The sequence below is a fragment of the Danio rerio genome, chromosome 13 (genome assembly GCF_052040795.2).
Source record: "Danio rerio strain M-AB ecotype USA chromosome 13, GRCz13ab, whole genome shotgun sequence".
Lineage (NCBI taxonomy): Eukaryota > Metazoa > Chordata > Actinopteri > Cypriniformes > Danionidae > Danio > Danio rerio.
In genome coordinates, this window is record NC_141033.1 from 34,385,177 (window position 1) to 34,410,055 (window position 24,879).

Below are 24,879 nucleotides of genomic sequence, written 5' to 3' on the forward strand. Positions count from 1 at the left end.
CCACTGAGTGTATGTGTGCATGTGTGACCGTGGTGTGTGTGTGTGTGTGTGTGTGTCTATGTTTGCCATGAACCTTTTTTCGCCTCAGGGGATCCCAGACTGCTCTTCCAGTAAACATTGTTTCCATAGTGATAATGGAGAAGAGAGGAAGAAAGTGAAAAGGTGACAGCAAGAGTAATAAGGGAGAGAATGAGTGAGAGCGAATCCAAAGAAATAAGCTGTGTGCCAGATATAATCACATCAGAAGGAGATAAGGGAACATTGCGAGCTCGGGATCATTCCTTTATTCTTAACACATTTCACGAAAACACGCACACACATTCAAACCCGAACAATGTTTAAAATTTGATTTCATTTCCTTCCAGCATTGTTGCCTCTATAAGTTCTGCTTTTATTTAAGGGTCTCCCGTTAAGTGCTTTTAGAAATAAAACAGAAATGTAGAAAGTAATGCATAAACAACTCATATAAAATTAAGAACTGCATGAAAATAAAAGCTTTGGTAGTGAATCATTTTCTAATTCGTACCAAGAATCACTTGAATTAGTGAAGCCCCTCAAGACAACAAATTAACATGGACACTGAGGTATCTTCGTCTGTGATAGAGTCACTAAAGATGTTTTTTTTTCTTAAATATGTGAATGCATAAAATGCTAAGGGTGCTAAAGAGAACAAGATTGTTTTAAACATTATTTAAAGCCTCATTCTGGGCCTCATGCATAACTGGTAAAAACCACTGCATGTAAATGTGATGATCGGTATGTCATGCATTTGTCAAGACAAGTGCCTATGATATTAACAAAAGTCAATTTCAGATATTTTATGGTAACACTTTACAACAAGGTTCCATTAATGTTAGTTATCAACATAGACAAACAATGAACATTACAGTATTTATTCAGCTTTGTTAACATAAGTTACTGAAAATAAAGTTGTTCGTTGTTAGCTTTTTGTTAACTCACCGTACAATAATTAATGTTGAAAAGCACAACTATGGATTAATGCAGTAAATGTTGAACTATATAAATGCTGAGCACATCAAATATTGCTTATTCTTATTTCACGTTAGTAAATATGTGTAGGATTCCTGTAGGACACAACTAACATTAATAGAAGATTATTGTAAAGTGTGAGCCAGTGTATTATTACACAGTTTTAAAAACAGTTTCTGAATGAGTTTGGATCTCTCTTTGTCACTTTACATGGTGCCCATCGTTGTGGATTACATCAGTCACAAATATCCACAAACACTGCAAGATTATACAAGAACATTTAAGGCACAGTGTGGTCATTTTTGAGACAAGCAGTATGTGACCCTGGACCACCAAACCAGTCTTATGTTGCGCAGGTATATTTTTGTCATTAGCCAAAGCACATTGTATAGGTCAAAATGATAGATTTATTGATATTTTTTATGCCAATAATCATTAGAATGTAAAATAAGGATCATGTTGCATGAAGATATTTGGTAATTGTTTTACTCTAAATAAATTATTATTAGTAATATGCAATGCTGAGAATGTAATTTGGACATCTTTAAATGTGATTTTCTCAGTATTTAGTAGGGTTGGGCTAAAATCTAAATCTTGATTAATTAAACATTTTAACTTGATTATGATTAATGAACAATTATTTGATTTTTTTTGCCCTCATAGTTCACTCACAGGTTTTATTCATAAATAGGCTCACATCTTACATTAAAAGAGAGATTTTTGAATTAAGGGTTCATTACTTGATTTTAAAATAATTGAAGGAAACACACTATCTACTATCTATGATTATTTATTGAACATCAACGTTGAACAACTAAAATTAACACACAAATTGCCTAAACGAGCAGTCACTTTTTTCTTATAAGAAGTGAAAATAATAAATAACCTGCACTTTTAAAAACAAAATCAATTATTTTCAATGTTTTTGAAAGTAAGGGTAGGGAAAGTAATCCAAAAAAATCAACCTGGAAAAATTCAATCAATTATAGCATCTGAATGTTTATTAATCGCCTAGCCCTAGTATTTAGTTTTTTTTTTTTTTTTTTGAGATTCTAACCCTGAGATTCTAGATTTTCAAATAGTTGTATCTCTGCCAGGCGATGCAGTGGCGCAGTTGGTAGTGCTGTCGCCTCACAGCAAGAAGCTCGCTGGTTCGAGCCTCGGCTCAGTTGGCATTTCTGTGTGGAGTTTGCATGTAGACTAAATTGTTTAGTAATAGTTTATGAGTGTGTGTGTAAATGAGTGTGTATGTATGTTTCCCAGAAATGGGTTGGGGCTGGAAGGGCACCCGCTGCGTAAAAAACGTGCTGAATAAGTTGGCGGTTCATTCCGCTGTGGCGACCCCGGATTAATAAAGGGACTAAGCCGACAAGAAAATGAATGAATGAATGTATCTCTGCCAAATATTGTCCTATTCTAAACAAGTATACAATGTGCCCAAACTTTCTTTTGAAGGGCCAAAAACCAAACTTGAGTGTGTTTGGCCGAAGGTAAACATACCAAACTCTATTCCATTTTACTTGCCTTGGGTAGTTTCCTAATTTATTTAATATATAAAAATAACTAGAAAGCATTGCTTTATATTTACCTAATGCAGTGTATATCTTTTAATTTTATAATAAACATTACAGTTAAAAACATTTCATAACATCTCATTTATAACAGAATGGGGTGACACTAGTCAAGCTGCTCCTGTTTTTGCCTTGATTTGCTTGCCAGTGTCTTCTGCATTGTCTTTTATCAGTCGAGTGACAGTCTTTTTGTATTTAAAAAAAATCTAAATAATTTACAAACATGTAATTTAAACATTTAATTTCAGTTTGGTTTTTCATAGCTCAGCAATGAAACAAACCAAAAAGCTTTCGGTAAATTAGAAATTACGATCTCTGATAATGGCATTTGCTTCAACCCTTCTCATAATTTTTCCTCTCTTCTCAGATGGGATGGTGGGCCAAATTAAAGGTTACCATGTGCCAACTTTGGCCCGCGGGCCCTAGTTTGGGCATCTGTGGTATACATCAATGGAAAGATTAGTAAATATGGACACATATGACTGGGTTTGTGGTCAAGGGTCGCATATGTAAATTAAGTCCTTGTTGGTACAAAAAGTACCTTAAAATTCAAAACTATTAACAATTGATATTCTGCTTTGTGGAACTGATCTATTAGGCTGCAGGAAACCAGTTTCTTCCATTGTTTCCACAGCAAGTGCTCAGTTGTTATTTTCCTCTTATGTGAGCCCTTGCTAGTGTTCCATGGTGTCTAGTACCTATAGTGTCTGAAAGCCATCGCTGTGAAACCTCCCCTCCTTTAACCCTCTCTTTCCCCTTTTCTCTCTCTTTCTCCAGGATTTTGTCATCCCTGTGGCTCTGCGACCGGAGACTGTCCCATGTCCTGTTCTGCTCTCTGGTTTCAGCTTGGCACATGGCCAACACGGGACACACCGAGTCCTCCTCTTCATCATCACTGTCCTCCTCATCCTCGTCCTCCATCAGCTGTGGAAATCGAACTGATGATGATGATGAAGATGATGAAGATGTTGATGATGAAGGGTGAGAGTTGGAGTACACCTCCCGTTCATACACAGACAGGGGGAGCTGGAGGTAACGTCCGGCTGCGTATAGACAGCAGCAGGCAGGGACACACTCGGGCCCTTCCTTCCTCATCAGACGCAGTCGTTTCCGATACGACCCCGGTGGCGTTATGCAGGGCTGCAGGGCAGGAGGGGAGAGAGATGTATTTGCGGCTGGGGTTTGGAGGGGGCAAGGTGTGGTTGTCGGACCTGACGGAAAGCACCAGTCGCTCTGGAGGAGGATTTCGTTTCTAAGACGCCGGAGAAGGTTGTTGATGAGCACGGAGCGCCGTAAGAAGGACTCAGGGTCATCCATGAAACGCAGCTTCTCCAGAGAGAGACGGAGAATGTGAGCACGCTCCTCCAAGACTGGTGACACCTGCTGGCTCGGAGGACAAAATGAGCATTAATAAGAGAAGGTCAGTTAACTTTATAGGTTATTTTGGGGAGAAATGTTTGTTTTGGTTTGTTTTCTGTTATTTTTCAAAACAAAAACATTTTTTAAAATAACTGAAAAACTTTAAAGGTCCTCTAAAGTGCTTTGAAATGTGCATTTTTATTAAATGTTTAATCTCAACTAAAACATCAAGAGAGAGTGGAACATAGGGGCCGATCACACCTCGTGTTTTTAGAAAAGAAAAGCTTGTTCGTGTTATCGGCCCCATAGTGTACCTCCTTCCCTTTAAAAAAAAACAGCTAATGGCATTTTGTTTTAATCACCGCTCTGCCAGTGAGTGTGGTTGAGCTCAAGCACATCAAATGTGACGTGGCTTTAAGGGGGCGGGGCATGTCTAATACTAAAAAGCATTTGATTGGGCATGATTTGATGAGAAACATCTTTTAATTTCATGAAATCCAAGATTGAATCGTAATATAGTTTGCAAAATAATACAAATCTAATTTAAAATTACTCATGAAATGCTTTTTTGGGTTTAATGTAGCCTATAATCATACAGCTTTCTAAGAGCTGAAATTTAATTGGATCAACATAAGTAAACTTTACAAATGTTAAATATATTTATGTATCATTTAACAGAAGATATTTAAAAACCAATATACACTATTTGCAGCAACATCAAGTAATTTCCATTGAAATCCAAATCATCTAAAATTGCATTTTTAAAAAGAAGTTTTAAAAATGTGTTACAACACTATTGGCAATATAAAATGGATGTTTATTTTATTAATGTGACTGCATTTTGACATCTTTAATACCCCCAGTGTTTACAGGTTTTATTATATGTATGGTATGTGTATATATTATGTACAGTTGAAGTCAGAAATATTAGCCCCCCCTGAATTATTAGCCCTTGTGTTTATTTTTTCCCCAAATTATGTTTAATGGACAGAAGATTTTTTTTAGCACATTTCTAAACAAATTAGTTTTAATAACTCATTTCTAATAAGAAATTTATTTTATCTTTGCCATGATGACTGTAAATAATATTTTACTTGATATTTTCTTGACACTAGTATTCAGCTAAAAGTGACATTTAAAGCTTTCACTAGGTTAATTAGGTTAACTAGGCAGGTTAGGGTAAATAGTTATTGTAACAATGATTTGTTCTGCAGACAATCGAAAAAATATAGTTATGTTATGTTATGTTGTTATGCTATGAGTTAGCAGACTCACAGTGTGACAGTAACTCCTGAAGCTCAGCACAGGTTCTTCATCCTCCACAAACTTTCTCTTGAAATAAGAAATCCGTGACACGGCCACACGATTCATCACATGATCAGGAGCTCGTCTGTAATGAGGCTCTGGAGACAAGGTTCAGACAGAGCTTCATTAATAGTCTGTGTCTTCTAAATCAAAGACTTGAATGAAGAGCATTTCTGCTTTGCTTTTGTTCTAAAACTGGGTAACAGATATTTTAAATATCTACGTTTGAACAGAACATCATCAGCACCTGCCCAAAGTAGTCTTTAAAAAAAAAAAAAAAAAAAAAAAAACGAGATTAGATTCAGACCTTCCATGAGCCCTTGGGGTTCGCCTCCTGGTGGTGAAGGGTTGGAGACACAGCTTTTACTGCAGTGTTCAGATTCCCAGATTGGTTGAAAGATTGGCGGTGGGGATTCAGTCTCAGGCTCACAAAAGGGGTTCATTGATAAGACCAGAGCCATGCTTTCACCTTAGTTCTGAAAAAAAAGGACAATAAAATCATTATCTTAAGAAAAGAGTTTTTTTAATACCACAGGTTGTTAAAATCTGATTTAAATAGTTTAAATACATCAGCATTGGTTCTGCCGCTTCACTGCCATTAACAAATCCTCTCCTGTGGCCTAATACGGTAGTAAAGTGTTCATCATATGGATACTTCAGAATTTTGTGTTTTTAAAGTAGTTTGCATACTCTTCGAGCTAGATATCCTGCTCTTGTCACATACTGTTTTTTCCTATATGCTAATTAAGAATATGACACAATCACACTTATGTCATTACAATTTGACTTTTTTTTTTAAAATTTACATCATTTTACATACACATTTATTTCCTATGTAAGATATATCACGTTTTTTATGTAGTTGTTTGTTTTTGGGTTAAACTTAAAAAGTCTGGTTCAGTACTGTTTTGTTCTCTGTTGGTTTTCATTTTATAGATAAAATCAGCTGAAATATCCTTTTACAGAAAAAAATGATAAATGTTCCCAGATGTACAATATATCAGTTTTTTTTCATCTTGCAGGGAAATTTGTTCAGTCAAGAGGAAAACAGCTAATAAATCTTTTATTCTTCTTTTAAGAAAATCTCTTCTGCGAGGCTTGTTGTCAGGGGTAGAGTTACAGTGTCCTAACTAGACAATTCAAGCAACAAACAATTAGTTTTTCTCTAGCAGATGCTGCTAAACAACAGAAATAAAACCATTCAGACATGCAGAACAGTTCACAGCACTCCTAATAAAATTGAGAGGTCTATTATCTAACTAATAAATGTTAAACCTCATTAACATTATTAAAAGTTCAAAGTGAGTGAATGAAATCAATTATATAATAGTTATTAATTATATATTACTTCACACAGATCTAACGTTGTGTTTAAAATATGTATGCCAGTTCGGATTTCATTTTCAACATCTGAGATCTGCTGGTGCTTTCAGTGTGGCTGTAAAGTCACGCAAAATCATATTCAAGTCATTAGCACATAATTAGCACCAGAGGTTATCATTGTCATTGTAGTTTATGTTGTTGTTCCAGCCGTGAAGTTGCAGAAATAGAAACTGTTTCTAAAATAGACTTTGTTTGTCGCAGATGTTAGGACAAAAGCTTTGGATGATATACCTTATCAGGGCTCGAAATTGCGACCATTTTGGTCGCATATGCGCCCGAAAATTGATCTATGCAACCTCATAATATATCTGGGAGCATTAGTGCGACTGCTGATAATGGTTGTAGTGCGACCTGTTTTGATTTTTTTGTAAAAACGTGCTGAATCGCTCTTCCCTGCCGCTATATTGGTTCATATTAGCTGTCAATCACTCAAGGTATTCCGCTGTCAGATGACAGGGAAGGAGCTTTTATGACCACGGGAAATGCAAACGGCTGAAGAGTAAAAACTTAAAGCACACAGGTTTGCAAACCCCACCTAAAGTTGAGGCGCAGATGGGAGCGATCATGACACGTCACGTGGTGAATAATGATCCGCCAGCTGAGATCAATCGAGTACGCGCTTCTTGGAGAAGGTGCCCGAATCTCCATGCGTTGCATTCACTGCGTGTTCAGCGTCCGCTAAAAGTCAAATCTAATACTGTACACATCATCGCCAAAGAAGCTCGCCTTTACTAAGTTTACACTGAAACTGCGGCTCATAACAAAGACCGGTATTGCGCCGATGGTTAGCGCAAGAATCTTGCGCTGCCTGCTAATGAATTGGGTCGGCTGACTCGCCAGCTTTTCCACTAAGACAGAAAAATGAAGATCATCTCAGACTGAACCTTTAAATTGACACTAACTGAAACCAAAACTTTTAAAGAGTGATAGAAGTGAGACTTTACTTACTTTCTTTTATCTATTCTTTTTTTGTGGTGTATATTATTTTTTATTTATTTACTGATGACTGCTTTGCAGCTTTCAGCATTGAATTTAATTATTTATTATAATCTTTTGTTTGTTTTTAGCATAAATATTATTTATTAAATTGACATGCATATAAAAACAGCAGTACCAAATTAATATTTCTTACAGCAATGCTTTATTTTTGTTTGATGCAAACTATACAATTATTTTTCATAAAGTAACAGACTTTTTATAGCAGATAACCTACATTCATGCACATTCAAGGCAGTATCATAATGAGAAATGTAATTCATTGTTACTATTATTGTCATTTTTTTATCATCATTTATTTTCTATAGCCTAATTTTTAGACATTCCTTTTGGAATTATTGCACACAAATATCAATGTCTTCGCAGCATTAGTTAGATAGTTGTTTCTGGTTTTTGTCAGTCCTATTAATGTTGTTTTAAAATACAATAAATCCTTTAAAAAACAATTTGCAGATGTGCTCATTTATTTTTGGTGGGTGCTCCTAAATTTTTTCTGGTGCTCCTAAAATTTTTTTGGTGCTCCTAAATATTTGAAGTTGGGAGCACCGGTGCTACCAAGTAAAAAAGTTAATTTCGAGCCCTGCTTATATTATGTGCTGTGTGATAAGGAAGGAAATATACATTTTGCACAGTTTAAAAGTCTATATCTATGTAATATCGCCATGAAACATTAACAAAATAGGTTTTTGTTATTTATTCTTATCCTTAAGCCTACTTCTTATCTTTAATGTTAGTAAAGTTTTTGCCTAAAACTCAAATTTTATTCTAGAATTTTTTTCTAAACCAACTAATCCTGTGACAATGGCAGTCTCTTTCAAAGCTTGGATTACATGTGTGAAAAGTTTACAAACTGAAATGTGCCACTCACATTAAGATTGAATTGAAATGATCAGAGACATAAAAATAAAGACACAAGTTTCAAACATCGGGACTCATCTAAATATATATTTTTTTTCTCACTGGGGAGCAAGTTTACAGTTGTGAAAGTTACAGTATGTTTTCATAGTACAATGAACTCCTTTATCTCAGTGGATCAAGCACAATTTGAATTCTCATTATGACCTCTTTAAAGAAAGCAAGTTCTCAGCAACACTGCACACGGTTCTTTTGTAGAGTTATTTCCTCTGTGCTTGAAGATTGCACTAACAAGACATTTGAAAAACACATCGAGACCTTTTAAAACAGCTAATAGAGCAAAACCACACAAACACACCCACTAAAACACTCTGATAACGAGATAGAAAGTGAACAAGATTCAATAAAAGCTGCTTAGAAAGGGAAGGTATCTGTTTGTGTGATCTCTCTTTAATCATTTTGTTCTCTGTTCTGCCACACACACAGTGACAGAAGAGAGAGAGAAAGGGGGAAAGTTCTGGATGAATGCCTCTACAAAGGTCATTAATCTTCACTGACAATTTCACACACACACTTTTACTCGTATGTAGTGTGTTCAGTTGGCACATATTGAACCACTGTTACACCAGGCTGTTCTGAATCACCAGACACAATTCTCACATGACAACAAAACAGCATTTGTTTGTAATTGTTAGGGATGTCAGTCGAATCAAAAGAAGTGCATAAAAGGGATAATTCACCCAAAAATGATCATTTATTTGGTTACAAAATGGTGGCATGGTGGCTCAGTGGTTAGCACTGTCGCCTCACAACAGGAAGGTCACTGGTTTGAGTCCCGGCTGAGCCAGTTGGCATTTCTGTGTGGAGTTTGGATGTTCCTCCTGTGTTCGTGTGGGTTTCCTTTTCCTCTGGGTGCTCTGGTTTCCCCCACAAGTCCAAATATATGCGTTATAGGTGAATTGGGTAAACAAAACCATAGTGCATGAATGTGTGTGTGTGTGAATGTCTATGGGTGTTTCGTAATACTGGGTTGCAGTTGGAAGGGTATCCGCTACATAAAACATATCCTTGAATAGTTGGCAGTTCATTCCGCTGTGGTGACCCCAATCAGGGACTAAGTTAAAGGAAACATCTCTGAGTTTCTTTTTTTTGTTAAACACAAAAGAAGATGCTTTAAAAAAATCACAAACTTCCATAGTGTGATAATCAAAGTCAATGGTTACAGGTTTCCAGCATCTTTAAAAAAAAAAGTCTTCTTTTGTGCTCCTCAGAATAAAGACATTCAAACTGCTTTGGATCTACTGAAGGTTGAATAAATGAATTTTTAGTTTTGGGTAGGGCTTCATGATTTTTTATTCTAAAATCAAGGTCAGGATTTTCTCAGGATTCTGTAGATGTAAAATAAAGGTGAATGAGTAGCCTATTATTATTGTTATTTCTCAAACATATGGTAGAATGAACAATAATAATATTATGCCTATGTGTTGGTCTACCGTTGGTTAAAATGTGATTTTTTATATATATGCTTGCAATCTGTCATTGACAACATGAATAGATTTTTTTTTCACTGGTAAAATCAGACATTTGTCTTTATCCAATGCCCTCCTGCATTATATTAAACGATATATAGGCTAGAGTTTTAGTTATATACTCGTTAGAGGTAGTGTTGAGGAACGTTACTTTAGAAAGTATTGCATTACAATATTGAGTCACTCCCCAAAACAGTAACTAATTGTGCCACTTACTTTTGCGTTACTTTTTATTACCTGGCTGAAGCTTAATCTTTTGTTTTTTTTTTCTTTACTTTAATAGAGGAGCTCTGCAATTAACAATGGACTGTATAACCTACATCTACATTTGCCTTAAAAAAAACACAAAACACCAGAGCTGTATACATGCCGTATACAGATACATTCATTCATTCATTTTCTTTTCAGCTTAGTTCCTTTTTAAATCTGGGGTTGCCACAGCGGAATAAACCACCAACTTATCCAGCATATGTTTTACACACTCAATCACACACATAAACCATGGACAATTTAGCTTACCCAATTCACCTACAGCACATGTCTTTGGACTTGTGGGAGAAACCGGAGCAACCAGAGGAAACCCACGTGAACACATGATAACATGCAAACTCCACACAGAAATGCCAACTGACCAAGCTGAGGCTTGACCCAGCGACCTTCTTGCTGTGAGGCGATCGTGCTACCCACTGCGCCACCGCAGTACACAAAATACACACATTTTTGAAAGTTTAAATCTACTTTTGTACTATTTGTACTGTCTTAAGTAAAATCACTGTCCATTGAAACAAGCCCCTTTTCCTTTTTTTTCTCGATGCTTTTAAAATAATGAACACATTCTTTTATTGACGGTGTGATTCATCAATAGTTCTTTAATTTTAATTCAGCAACTTGTTATTAGCAATTTATTAAATTAATTAAACTAAAAAGTAATTTGCGTTACATTTTCAAAAAAGGAGCTTAAATATTATAAAAAAAAATTTTTAATAAGTGACTGTGCTGGTTACTTAAAAAAGTAACATTATTACATAACTAACTCGTGTTACTTGTAATGCGTTAACCCCAACAATGTTGTTGGGTATGATTATGCTTTCAATAATTAATGGCACTAAATGAACATGAAATATAATTAACATAATATATAAAATAAGAGTATAGGAGTTTCCCAGTACTGGGTTGCAGCTGGAAGGGTATCTACTGTGTAAAACGTATGCTGGATAAGTTGGCGGTTCATTCCGCTGTGGCGACCCCTGATGAGTAAAGGCACTAAGCCAAAGCAAAATTAATATAATATAATTTAATATAATTTAATATAATATAATAAAATAAAATATAATATAATATAATATTTAAAATTATTGGTAAAAAAAATAATGTACACAAACACAAATAAGGCTCTGCTTGCAGTAATCTTAATTCGGCTGTGATAATAACCCGTCCTGTATTTAGACTGTGTCCGCAGGGTTTGGATCACACTGAGCTCATGTGAGCGAGACGTGTTTAATCAGAGCAGATCCCGCTCTCCTCCTCTCCCTCATACTGTCGTTACCTGTTTCTCATTCCGCCCACAACTCGCCTTTGAATTTACGCTTTAGAAGACAGAGAGATGACACAGAGGCAGAGCTCACACACACACACATAAGCTGTCTGTCTGTCTTTGTCTCTTTGCTCGTTTTGTGCCTTTATGCTCTCTCGCTCTCTCTCCCCATTTCTTCCACTTTCCTTTTCATGTGAAGAAAACATAAAAAAGGTGCTGGATCTGTTGGATTTGCACCTCATCAGTCACACACATGCACACATATCACAGCGTACAAGGGAGTGTGCACTAGAACTGTGAAGCTCAGTAGATGCTAAAACTACAAATTATAAAACACAGTTGATGCTAAAAGCAGACAGAGAGAGCGAAAGAAAAAAGAAAGACAGAATGAGCGATCCAAACTAAGAAATCATGTAAGGGATAAGCTTTCCGTCGTGCCTTTGTGGTTTTTCCGATGCGAAAACCACAATTGCAGGTTTCCATTGAGGTAATGTCATTTTTGGCTTAACTCGCTATAACCAAAACATCCAAAGCTCATGGTGCTTTTTACTGGCTCATAAAAGCTGGTAAAGCCCACTCGCACATTTCCTTATTACATCTTAATGGAAACATATTACATACTGCAAAGTCTAACTCTTTTTGCTTGCCAAGGCTGCATTTATATTTATTCGTTCAAAATCAAAAGATTAACTTTAAGCAATCATTACTGTAGTTTTTAGTCATACGACCCCCCAGAAATCATTCTAATAGGCTGATTTTATGTTTAAGAAATATGATTGTAATAGTTGAAAAATATATTTTAAATGCTTTACTGGATTTTTTGATGAACAGCAAAATATTTGAAAGAATTTTTTTTGCAACATTATACATTCATCATGCCTTTTTAATTAATTTATCATTCCTGAATTTATATTAATTAAAATCTAATGACTTCAATCTCTGAACAGTAATAAACATATACCACTTCAATTAAGTTAATGTTTATTTCTGTAGCGCTTTTACAATGTAGATTGTGTCAAAGCAGCTTCACATACAAGTTCTAGTAAACTGAAACTGTCAGTCCAGTTTTTAGAGTTGAAGTTCAGTTTAGTTCAGTTCAGTGTGGTTTAAATTTTACTGCTGAATCTCCAAACACTGAAGAGCGAATCCATCGGCTTCAAATGCTAACTGCTATATTTATGAATCTTTTTGTCATTTGAGGACATTCTCTAATGACTGCAAAATCAGATTTTGGCAACATTTTTGGACTTGTTATGAACTGCAGCGAAAAATATTCTTCAATTTATTTACATATGCATGGGTCTGCTGTGAATGTTAACCTTTATTAATAAATTAGAAGCATTCAGCAAAGCTCCATGCCATTTTCCCCTCTGCCACATTAATAATCATATTATTTGTTGCTGCTGTTTTATGTGTTAAGTCCTTAGTGTCAAATTTTAACTCTTATTATTATAGTATTTTGCGTCACGGTGACTAAGTGATTAGCACTGTCCCCTCAAAGCATGAAGGTCACTGGTTTGAACCCTAGCTGAGTCATTTGGCATTTCTGTGTGGAGTTTGCATGTTCCCATGTTCGCTTGGTTTTTCTCTGGGTGCTCTGGTTTCCCCTTCAATGCAAAGACATGCAGTATAGGTGAATTGAGTTAGCTAAATTGGCCGTAATGTCTGAGTGTGTTTGGATGTTTCCCAGTGCTGGGTTGCGGCTGTAAGGGCATCCGCTCCGTAAAACATATGTTGGATAAGTTGGTGGTTCATTCCGCTGTGGTAACCCCTGATAAATAAAGGGACTAAGCTGAAGGGAAAAAATAAATAAATAAAACAATGCTACAAATGATATTCTTTCTCAGCTTTTTAAGTCAACAGTTTTTCTGTATTTCCCATACTCCTGTAAGTAGGTCTAATTAAATAATTTAATACACCGTGGATAAGTCAGCTAATTGCTTTAATGAACGACTACTGGTCAACTAAGAAATCTTTAGTTGCGGACAGCCCTAGTCCAGAATAGTACAGTATGTACGTATTGCATACGCACGGTTAATTCAGTTCATCTTTATTTCTATAGAACTTTTACAATGTAGATTGTGTCAAAGCAGCTTAACATAGAAATTAAAAAAAATGGAAACAGCTTCAGTCCAGTGTTCAGAGTTGAAGTTCAGTTTAGTTCAGTTCAGTATAGTTTAATTTTCACTGCTGAAAAAGTCTAAACACTGAAGAGCATATCATATCCATCAATGCACAACTCCACAAGTCGTAAACCAAGCAAGCCAGTGGTGACAATAGAACAAACTTTTACCAATTGATGAAAGTGAAGGAAAAAACCTTGAGAAAAACCAGGCTCATTAAAGCATGACCAGTTCTCCTCTGGCCAATCTTCTTATCCAGAGCTGTGCAGTCTAGGCTGGAGAACTCTGAACGTCCATTGTGGAGAAGCTGCAGGTGTGTAGGTCTCTGGAGGGTGGTCAATCAATGTGTTTAATCTTTGTAACCACATATAGTTTTCACATTTTAAATACATTTTGCACTGCTCAGTTTGTCCACATGGTGTCTGAGATGGGGAAAATGGATGAGTGCATCTGAAGAGATTAAAAGATATCAGCAACTCCAGTTTATGCAAACAAAGACATTTTTGTGTTGCTCATAACTTTTTGAAAGACGAAGAGCAGACACTGGACCCAGATTAATCCTTACAAGGCACATGCGGTTCACAATTTCAAACTGAAAAGTTGTGCATGTGACTGTGTATACACTCACCGGCCACTTTATTAGGGACACCTTACAAGTACTAGGTTTGACCCCCTTTTGCCTTCAGAACTGCCTTAATCCTGTGTCGCATAGATTTAACAAAGTACTGGAAAATTCCTTAGAGATTTTGGTCCATATTGACATGATAGCATAACATAATTACTCCCAACACATCCTAAAGGTGTTCTATTGGATTGAGATCTGGTTACTGTGGAGGCCATTTGAGTACAGCGAACTGTCATGTTAAAGAAACCAGTCTGAGATGATTCGCTCTTTATGACATGGCGAGTTATCCTGCTGAAAGTAGTCATCAGAAGATGGGTACACTGTGGTCATACAGATTCTCCTCTGACCTCTAACAAGGTCTTTGTGCCAACAGAAATGCCGCCCACTGGATATTATCTCTTTCTCTGACCATTTTCTGTAAACCCTAGAGATGGTTGTGTGTGAAAATGCCAGTAGTTGCCAGTAGTGAGTTGCTGCCATGTGTTTGGCCGATTAGAAATTTCCAGTAACAAGCAGTTGGACAGGTGTACCTAATAAAGTGGCCGGTGAATGTATATAGTATACACTAATGTACAATTGAAACTTCAAATGATGAGTGAAAAAATATATTTTGGGGACTTAACTAGGTGGTTAGTCTACCAGAAAATGTAATCCTTTAAAATAATTTGAACAATTTGCTTCAGTCGGTAGAAATTAAGCCAGAAGAGAGACAGAGCAGACAGAAGGAAAACAAAACACTGCACAATTAGTCAGGTTATGAGAAGAGTTTTCTGCATCAGCTCATATCCTGCTCTGCTTTCTGGAACGCAGGCTGACAGATCATTCAATATGTCCAGCGAAAGCCGACCACAAGCTTGTTCTTGGCCTTTGAGGCAGAGGCTCGCTGGCACAATCACAGAGCTTCAGAGTCATCATTAACGCTATACGCTCTGCCCACACGGCCTGACCCAGAAACAGATCTATGATTTATGAGAAACATGAGTAACTGATATTAACACACCAGTTCAAAGATGGCAGTTATGACAAAATATGGAGGTGTTGTGCAGAGACAGCAACATCTCATGGGAACTGATGACTTTCTAGTGAAAACTATATTAAGAATAGAAGATACTCACAATGTGTATTTAACATTAAAGAAATAGTTTTAACAAAAATAAATATTGGACAATAAAACTGGTCCATTCCTGTTGATAACTAATGCACAATATAACTTGTTTTCTAATTCCAAATTGCTGTTCGCTAAAATCTTCCTAAGCTTGAAATCAGTGAAATCAAAATTCATTAATTATCACATGATTATCATTGGGTTCAAACCACACGTGTCTAACGCCACATTCTGACAACACAGTACTTTTACTTCTATTATGACTGTCACTGTATCAGACTTTTGTTTACCCAATGTTTACTTAAATTCTTGTTGTGGAGTAGAAACATGACAGATTATGTGTCTTCAATCATCATCATTTGCTGTCTTTAAAGTACAAATGAAATAAAAATGAACCATATGATTTTGTTAGCTTTGTTAGTTGCAGGTTTTGTGGTGATCAGTTGATTTGGGCATGTCATTATCATACTTAACGACGCCCCTCCGACTGTCAGTTTTGATACAAACAGAAATGTTGAGGAGGTGTCTGTTAGATTGTATTAACTCATTCATTCCTACAGCTTAGTCTCTATTACAGGGGTCGCCATAGCGGAGTGAACCACCAACATTTCCAGCATATGTTTTACGCAGCAGATGCCCTTCCAACTGCAACCCAGTACTGGGAAACACCCATAAACAGTCATTCACACACACACCCATATACTATGGACAATTTAGCGTACTCTATTCACTAGCGCATGTCTTTGGACTGTGGGGGAAACCGGAGCACCCAGAGGAAACCCACATGAACATGATGAGAACATGCAAACTCCTCACAGAAATGCCACCTGATCCAGCCGGGCCTCAAACCAGTGAACTTCTTGTAATGGGGTGACAGCGCTAACCACTGAGCCACCGTGCCACCCTGTGGTAATAACTTGAAACCCCAAAACTCTTTTTCCCGATCTTTCTAAATGAAATGGCTACTACTACATCCAATCAGCACGTAGTATAAAAACATTCCACGAACACTGATTTCTTATTTAATAGTCTGCTTCTCTAGTAACTGTGTTACGATACAAAAAATAAATAAATAAAATAAAAAAAAAAACAGTCGAGGCCTCCGGTTTATGCAGACTTTAACATAATGATGTCATTGAAAAGATGGAACTAGCAACTGATTTTCAGAAACAAGAATGCATAAACAAACAATGGCTATGCAGCTTGTCTAATGAAGACTGTCAGAAATGGAAACTTGACAATGGATTTTCCCTTCCAGATGTCCACCTATGTAGGTCTCTCATTTCACGTTTGAAAATTAATATGCAAAAGCTTCATTGTTGCAATTGGCCAACATCACAGATGTGCAGGAACCTTTTGTGGACCACCAAAACAATGTAGATGATATTTTTACTAGTCTTTTTGTTAGTATATTGTAAAAAAAAAAAAAAAAAAGCGTATTTCAATCATTCTGTCATAAAGGCTCCGAAATCAGACTCAGATTCAGAGTTCCACAAGAGGTAATTTTAATTAGAAAATTTAATTATTCTGAAGGTAAACATTAGGTGAGCAGGTTAAATTGTAACCCTGCGTCCTAACAACTTTACAATGGTAAGGTTTATAATTTAATAATACATATTAAACCTATTTAACATTATTAATCGTAGATGCTGAATCACTAATATGAGTTAGCTTGCGCTAAGTCACAGATTTAAAGTTCAATTTCAAACGGTTTATTTTATTTTCAAGATCTGAGATGAACTATTTGCTGCTGCTTTCAATAGTACAGCAATAAATGTCATGTAAAATGACATTAAAACTCACATTATTAGCATTTAACCCTGAATAAATCACATGAGGTGCACCCGAGGTGATCATTGTTGGTTTTGTGTTTTTCTATTGCACGCCATTGCTTTTATTTAGAACAAGACTTAAATCAGCCTTTAAGCTTGATAGTCAGGCTCTCTCCTGTTGATGTTGTCAATCTGGCAACCTGCGCTTGTGTTTTAAACCAGGCTTGCAATACCTAGTTGAACCACTGGGTGTGAAACTTTCATACTGCATCTTTAAGTTGTATAACCCAAATTATAGTTTTTTAAGGGGCCATTCACAAGAAACAGTTTACAAAGCAAAACTGCAAACACGGGTATTGGGGTGGGGAATAGTACACAAAGACATGCAACAAATGTTCTTACAAGTTGAACTTGAGCACAGTACTTTTAGAATGAAGAGTGCAGATTTTTCATATAAGACAGTTTAATAGAAAATAAGTCTGAGTGAACATCATATAGTCATTGGAGCAACATAAATTACTTTGATAATTCAAGCACACACATGCTGAATCCACACTGACAAAGAGTCACTCAGTAACATGTGTGAAACACACCCTGCTGAAGTGACTCCCCAGCATACCATAGGGTGAAAAGACGGCAAGAGACTTTGCCAACTGTGAGGCTGACATACACACGCACTATATACAAAAACACATTTAAACCTCTTCAAGAACTATTATTCGTCTTCTCTGAAACTGCTCTCTGTCTGGGCGCTGGAAGCATTTAAACCATATGTGTGTTTCCTTAAGAGTACAGGACTTCCATTCAACAGTTTGGGTTAAAGCTTTCCATGACCTGAATCTATCAGCAAGACAGAGGAGGTTTATTTAAGAATCAAAATGTTGCGTTGGGGATCTGAACACATCCTGCAGACTGTAATCTAGGTCATTAGAGAGTCTCTTTCATTCTCACATGCACAGACAGAAATGTGGGCAACACCCAGTTGAGGAGGTAAAACATTCATCCAAACATGTCTCGCACACACATGCAAAGAAAAAAAAATGAAAGGGAGAGAAAAAAGAAAGAAGTAGGAACACCCTTCACGCTTGCCAAAAGCTACTCAGCTTGTCTAGGTTACATCCAACTCAGAGGGAGGGAGAAAAAAAGAGTTACACCATGTCTGCACTGCAAGCGAAGAGTGTAACGGTGTTAGACAGATAAAATAAGAGAAAAATTATGTGGACTTCGGCCAACAGCCCTGCATCCTGGCATTGGTGTGTGTGTGTGTGTGTGAGCATATGAGCGTGTGAGGTTAGCGCTGTAATATGATCGTGTTGACACAACGCCACATCAGTGCTGAAGGAATGCTCTGGCTACCCATGCATCCCTGCTGCTAAGAGTCAGACCCTGAGGCTGTGTGTGTCTGTGTGCGTTTGAGACAGAGGGAGGGCAGCACGTGCTCTGTGTATTCTCAAAGGAGAAGGCTAATCAAATCATTCGTGCTATAGTTTAAATGAGTGTGATATTAACATCTTGGTGAGCTCTGATTTATTTCTATGTGGTGACTGATTTATGTGTTTGGAATAAGGGGGAGGGACACATCTCTGTACTTTTTGACTGAATTGCGATATACGGTATCTATCTAGTTTTTTTTATATATATATATATATATATATATATATATATATATATATATATATATATATATATATATATATATATATATATATATATATATATGTAGATATTTAAAAGAATTACATCCTGCAAAATGTTGTCCAAAGAAACAATGTTTATATTAGTGAATTAGTGAACATTGTATCATTACAATCCAAAAACAAAAATAATGTCTTTTAAAGTTCAATTCACCACACTATTTTAGTTATCCCATAATAATAATCACTTTACACTTACTACTATTAAAATATATGTACTTGCATGTTAAAAACTCTACATATGGCACATTTATTGTATAATAACAAATGTTTTGGCAAAATATGTTTAGTCATAAATTTTATAGTTCTGTGCACCACCTGTTTGGCATACATGTTAGTTCAATTAAGATGGTCTTTTACCAGATTATGCATTTTCATTTAGCATGTTTTTTAATATGTCACTAAAAACTGCCTATCTATTGTACAAATGCTCTTTTTGTCTGAAAAAGTAACAAAAAAACCTATAAATCCATTTAAAAAATCTAAATAATGAAAATCACATTACGTGGATTTTTAAAGTCCATGTGATTCGGACAACCCAGGCTCATTCTGATTTCATACCCCTATATACATTTCTGGAGATTGCTAAATACGTCCCAGGAGCTACGTTGTCTTTTTGCAGTTTTTGTTTTACGAATCCACCAGAGGCCGCTGTGTATGCTTTTTTAGATCTCAAATTTCTCTTGTGAGTGCCATCCGTGCCTGCTGTTCTAACGTAAATCCACTAGAGGCTGCTGTCGACTGACTGACCAACCGACCGACCCACATTTACACCCTGTTATTTACTTTTTGGTTTAATTTTTTATCTTTTGTTTTGGAACCATTCTTCACCAAACTCGAACCCCGTTTTAGCGGTCAACTCCGCTCTGCTTCTTAAGTCCTTCGACGTATATATCAAGCTGTCGGACAAATTGGTAACTGTGGAAAAGACATTCAAGAAGAGGAATGGCGTCACACCACCCCATAGCATTTGTTTTAAAGATGAAATGAGCCATATGTAGCTCTGGCTGCATAAATCTCCAGAAATCTATATAGTTCTACCTTCGGATGCGGAAGGTTTTGGAGACTATTATTTCAATATGATGATTTCCTATTGAAACTGAATATTGAGTAGGGGTAGGGTTTTATTTTTGGGTTGCTTCTTTCACTCACATCAAACTAACCAACAATATTTCACGGCACTTTGTAACTTATTTTAGTGGCTAATTTGTATGAAATTGTACAATCTTATTTGTACAATTTTGTACGATTTGCTTATCTCCCAATGACGGTTGGGTTTAGGGGTGGGGTTGTGTGCCATGCCTGCTTTTAAAAATCTTGCATTTTCATACAACTGAATGTAAAATAGTTGGAGGGGCGTGGCTAAGAAAATTTTGCCGGTGACATCATCAGAGAGTGAAAACAAATGGTCAGATTTTAAAGAAAGATGACCAAAAACAAACTTTTTTTCATAGGATTAACTTGCAGGGATTAATTGTTTACCTTAAGACCAACAATGTGCATCATAAACTTTGATTTCACTGACTTTAAAGTGTAAAATGTAACAGCTTTTAGCAAAGGCAAATCATAAATATAGAAACAATTTAAGTATTGGGTTATAAAGTAAAAACAAAACAGCATTTGTCTGAAATCTAATTTTCTATAGCATTATAAATGATTATTATAAATATAATATTCATTCATTCAATTTCCTTCTGATTAGTTCCTTTATTCATCAGGGATCACCACAGTGCCATGAACCACCAACTTATCCAGCATATGTTTTACACAGTGGAAGCCATTCCAGATGCAGCTCAGTTCTGGGAAACACCGATACACTCTCACATTCACACTCATATACTATGGCCAATTTAGGTTTTTCAATTCACCTATACCGCATGTCTTTGGACTGTGGTGGAAATCAGAGCACCTGGGGGAAACCCATGTGAACACAGGGAGAACATGCAAGCTCCACACAGAAATGCCAACTGAACCAGTCGGAACTCGAATCATCAATTGCTTTGAAGCAAAAATGCTAACCATTGAGCCACTGTGCCACCCTAATTATAATATATGAATATATTATTATAATACATCATTGTTACTTTACTACTGTTTTATTTAATTGTTTTACCCTTGCTCAATACTTATTAAAAGTATTAATTGTGTTAATCGGAACAATGAGGAGTGTTACTCAACAACTACACAAGAACCTACTTATATAAAAGTACCTTCGATCAGATTGTGCAGCACACACCATAATTTGCTGACAGTACAGTTCTCACCACATACAGTATCTAATGTGCATCTGCAGTTTATGTTGTGGGTGTCTGAATGAGGTGAGTCACTCCAGAGTGTGATTGAAGGTTTGACAGGAAGATGATCAGTACAGGATGTGCTGTGTGTGTCCCTCCCAAACCACAGCATTCTGAAACGGCCCTTTTAGTTGAAGTTTTAGATGATTACAAGCAGCCCGCAGACTCCTCACAAGTCTCTTGAAGTAAATCCTCACCGTGCCCAGACACAAATGACTGGAACGGACTGATGAGAACCACAGGCGGTAAACGATTGCGTGGGTTTTCCTTTGTGCCTGCTGTAGATGGAGGGATCAATGCGTGGCGGTATGCCAGACACTCTTAAACTGGCACAGTGATCTCAGGGGGAATACCCACAAGCACACACACATACATACTCCTGCCCCCCGGCACCAGGAACAGATGCCACAGCCAGCGCAGTGAACCCATCACTTGATAATGAAGCAAGAAATAATCCCACTAACACACACATACCACGTACAACAGCGCCGCTCTCTTACACAACAACAATAGCCTCACACACACAAATTGTCTCCAGACTTGCACTACGCAGACACCACAGCTCAATTCTCCTGTGCAGCAGTAATTGCGCATTCATGAGGACAAATATTCACACTCTGTGTCTAACTATTAACTTATTGTGCTTTCATCTTGTACAATTCATCTCCTTGTAAGGGAATCAAGCTGTAACAGCTCCCTGCCCTTACAGCACGCACACGCACTCACAAAGAGAGAGGGAAAGAGCTTGAGTGTTTTGATGAGTGAAAGGAACGGTGTATTTGTGTGACCTTACTGACATTAGTTTCTTTAGAGATTCAAAGTGTATTTGGGCTCAGTTTAACAAACTATTAACAAATTGAGGAAATGAGAAATTAATTTAAACATAAATCTAAAAGTTGAATATGGATTTAATTTTTTTTTAGAAATGTATAGAATTTAGTAAATAAAAATATTTAAAAGATTCATTTACAATACAATGCAAAATTAAACAAAAAAATATTAAAATGTTCTAAAGAGACCAGATTAAATAAACATTTGATAAATAATGAAAATAAAATATGAATATATAAACAATAACATGATTTTCTGACTTAAAAACATTTATTTGCAGGACCCTTTAATACAACTCACCAGTAAATGAACTTTAATTGAAATGTGACAAAGATACTATCGTGTTTTTTAATATTATGAAAAATGAAATATATAGCATTTTAATTATTCATTATTTTATTTATAAATAATAAAAACAGACATCATGACCTTTAAACAAACTACTTTAAAAAAAATAATCACACATTGTGACTTCAGGATGTAATGCACTGACCTCACCTTGTGCATTTTTTATAGCACATATGCCAATTTCATCTGTAAAACTTGCAGTGAAATGCAGTAATCTGTGTGTACCCTTGTGGCTGAACCCTTAAAAGATCATACGAGTATAGTTGCTCAGTGTTGGCACGGTGCCATGTCTGTCTGCCTCAGGAGGCTGCTGGCGTGTAACTCATTCTGATATTCGTCTGAGTAATGTTTTATTATTCTTGCTTACCTTTACCACACGAGTTGACTAAATCAGAGATGTGATGTTTATATCTGAAGCGCAATCAGTCGTGTCGCTCTCTGTTTTCCCTCTCGTTCCGCTCCTGTGGTCCCGCTGGCTTCATCAATAACTACTTATCCACGATCCATCAGCGCGAGCCTCGCCGACTTGCAGAAATCGATAGGGTTTCGACGGGGAAAGTATCATCCAAAGACGAGCAGTCAGTCAGTCACAGTGTGAACAAAGCCGCTGTGATGTGACGGAATCTCGGCTGCGTGTCCGCGCAGGTCGCGTCGCTTTGTGCCTCAGTGACCTCACCGGCAGACGGTGCAACGTCGCAGCGTTTCCTTTCAACGGGAGTCGTTAACGTCAATGGACACGAGCAGCGTCGCCCCATTCCTTGAAACAAACAGAAAACAGCTTTTTGCTCCGGATCAGTCTCGTCCCAGCAGCAGTGCCTCCTCGGCGGTTTGCGTGTGTGTTTGTGTGCGCGTCTGGTTTTGGTCAGAGCAGAAGAGCTGCGTTTAACTTGCACCGGGAGCGCGCAGGAGAAGTGGAGCGGGCGGGCACGAGGCCAATCATCTGTTAGACATTTCCCTTTTCAGGAGCGCTTTTCTCTGGTCTTCCCTATAGAAGAGGTGGAGTGAGTGGGTTTTGGCTCTCTGGCTGCAGTTCAGGTCCCGCCATAACCCCCTGTTCTGTCACGCGCACCTATAACGTTACAGTAAAGACCCATAGACTTGTGTTTTTCTTTTGCTAAACGCACCCGTTAGAAACTCAATGTGGGTGGCATGTGGGATTCTTGCATTTAATTTAATGTTATTTATAAATGATGCACTGTATTATTTTAGTTATTTATTTGTACTTTTATTTAATAATGTATTATTAAATAACTAACTGATATTAATTACAAGTCTGTTTAGCAAGTTTTACTATATATTTGCTTGCTGTATGTCTAGTTTTTATTATTTTTAACAGTTTTGAGGACAATTTCAGATATCATTAGTATAGTGAAACAAATGCTGAACAATTAGCATAACAACCCCAAAACTAAAACCAACCCACAAAATGACCTAAACAGGCTCAACTCAGCGTTTTTAGTGTGTAGTTTAGACACGTGAGATTACAAGTGACACAATGTAATTTAATTATTGTTGTTATCCTATTAAAATGTATATTTATATTTGTATGTGCATCTTTTATTGTGATATAAAAACACTTACTGTTTTAAAAAAAGTTTAGAATTCAACTAAATATTTAGTTAATTTTATGGTACATTTTATTTGGCAGATTTTCTGAATATATTTTTTAGCTTCACCTTATTTTTAAGGACATTTTTAGCAACGCATCCTCACAAGAACAAGCGTGCACAGACACACACAGAGACAAAGGCTTTTTTCTTGCTCAGTTTTCCTCTGACTTCAGGTTCCAAAAAACACACCCTGTTTCTAGTTAAAAGCAGACATTCACTTCTGTGCCAGAGTCCGTCATTTATTTTCTTGTGTGAAAAGCAGCCCTGTGTTGAAATAGTTTTCCAGGTGACTGGGGGCTTCACAGAGAAACTGCATCTTTGAAATAAATGGAAACCATGCATTGTGGTCTGCTGTACCAGCACTTTAAAACTCTTTTTCTCTGTCTCTTTACTATTTAGGAAATGGAAATTGACTAAGTAAGCATTTACATTTTGTTGTTTTGTTTGTTTCATTCTATTTAGTTTAAAAAAATAACCATTACTAAACCTTTAAGTTTTTTTGGACCATTTTACACGTACACATTCTTTATATTGCTTGTTTTTTAATATACAGTTGAAGTCAGAATTATTAGTCCCCCTGAATTATTCGCCTTCCTGTTTATTTTTTCCCCCAATTTCTGTTTAACGAAATGAAGATTTTTGAAACACATTTCTAAACATACAAGTTGTAATAACTCATTTGTAATAACTGATTTATTTTATCTTTGTCATATTAACAGTAAATAATATTTTACTACATATTTTTCAAGACGCTTCTGTACAGCTTAAAGTGACATTTAAAGGCTTAACTAGGTTAATTAGGTTAATTAGGCAGTTTAGGGTAATTAGGCAAGATATTGTATAACGATGGTTTGTTCTGTAGACTATGGAAAAAAAATAGCTTAAAGGGGCTAAAAATGTTAACCTTAAAATGGTGTTTAAAAACTTAAAAACTGCTTTTATTCTAGCCGAAATA

General features: G+C 36.5%; 1 protein-coding gene across 2 annotated transcripts; it reads right to left on the bottom strand.

Annotated features, from left to right (window-relative positions):
• Positions 1–269: 269 nt before the first annotated feature.
• sertad4 (SERTA domain containing 4) lies at positions 270–23,168 on the bottom strand. 2 transcript variants are annotated; one of them, XM_087279537.1, is made up of 4 exons: positions 22,682–23,168; positions 5,533–5,701; positions 5,196–5,323; positions 270–3,941 (listed from the first exon to the last, which is right to left on the bottom strand). In XM_087279537.1, exons 2-4 carry the CDS (start codon positions 5,684–5,686, stop codon positions 3,210–3,212), a joined length of 1,014 nt encoding a protein of 337 aa, XP_087135663.1. In that variant the 5' UTR covers positions 5,687–5,701; positions 22,682–23,168; the 3' UTR covers positions 270–3,209. The 2 variants fall into 2 exon arrangements, with proteins under 2 accessions (XP_087135663.1, XP_087135662.1); XM_087279536.1 differs by having other exon boundaries at positions 270–3,944.
• Positions 23,169–24,879: the final 1,711 nt, after the last annotated feature.

Coding starts and splice junctions, on each gene's coding strand:
- sertad4 (XM_087279536.1), bottom strand. CDS start 5,686: ATGGCTCTGGTCTTATCAATGAACCCCTTTTGTGAGCCTGAGACTGAA. Junction 5,324..5,532: donor ACCCCAAGGGCTCATGGAAG/GTCTGAATCTAA, acceptor CCTTGTCTCCAG/AGCCTCATTACAGACGAGCT. Junction 3,945..5,195: donor TCAGGAGTTACTGTCACACT/GTGAGTCTGCTA, acceptor CCTCCGAGCCAG/CAGGTGTCACCAGTCTTGGA.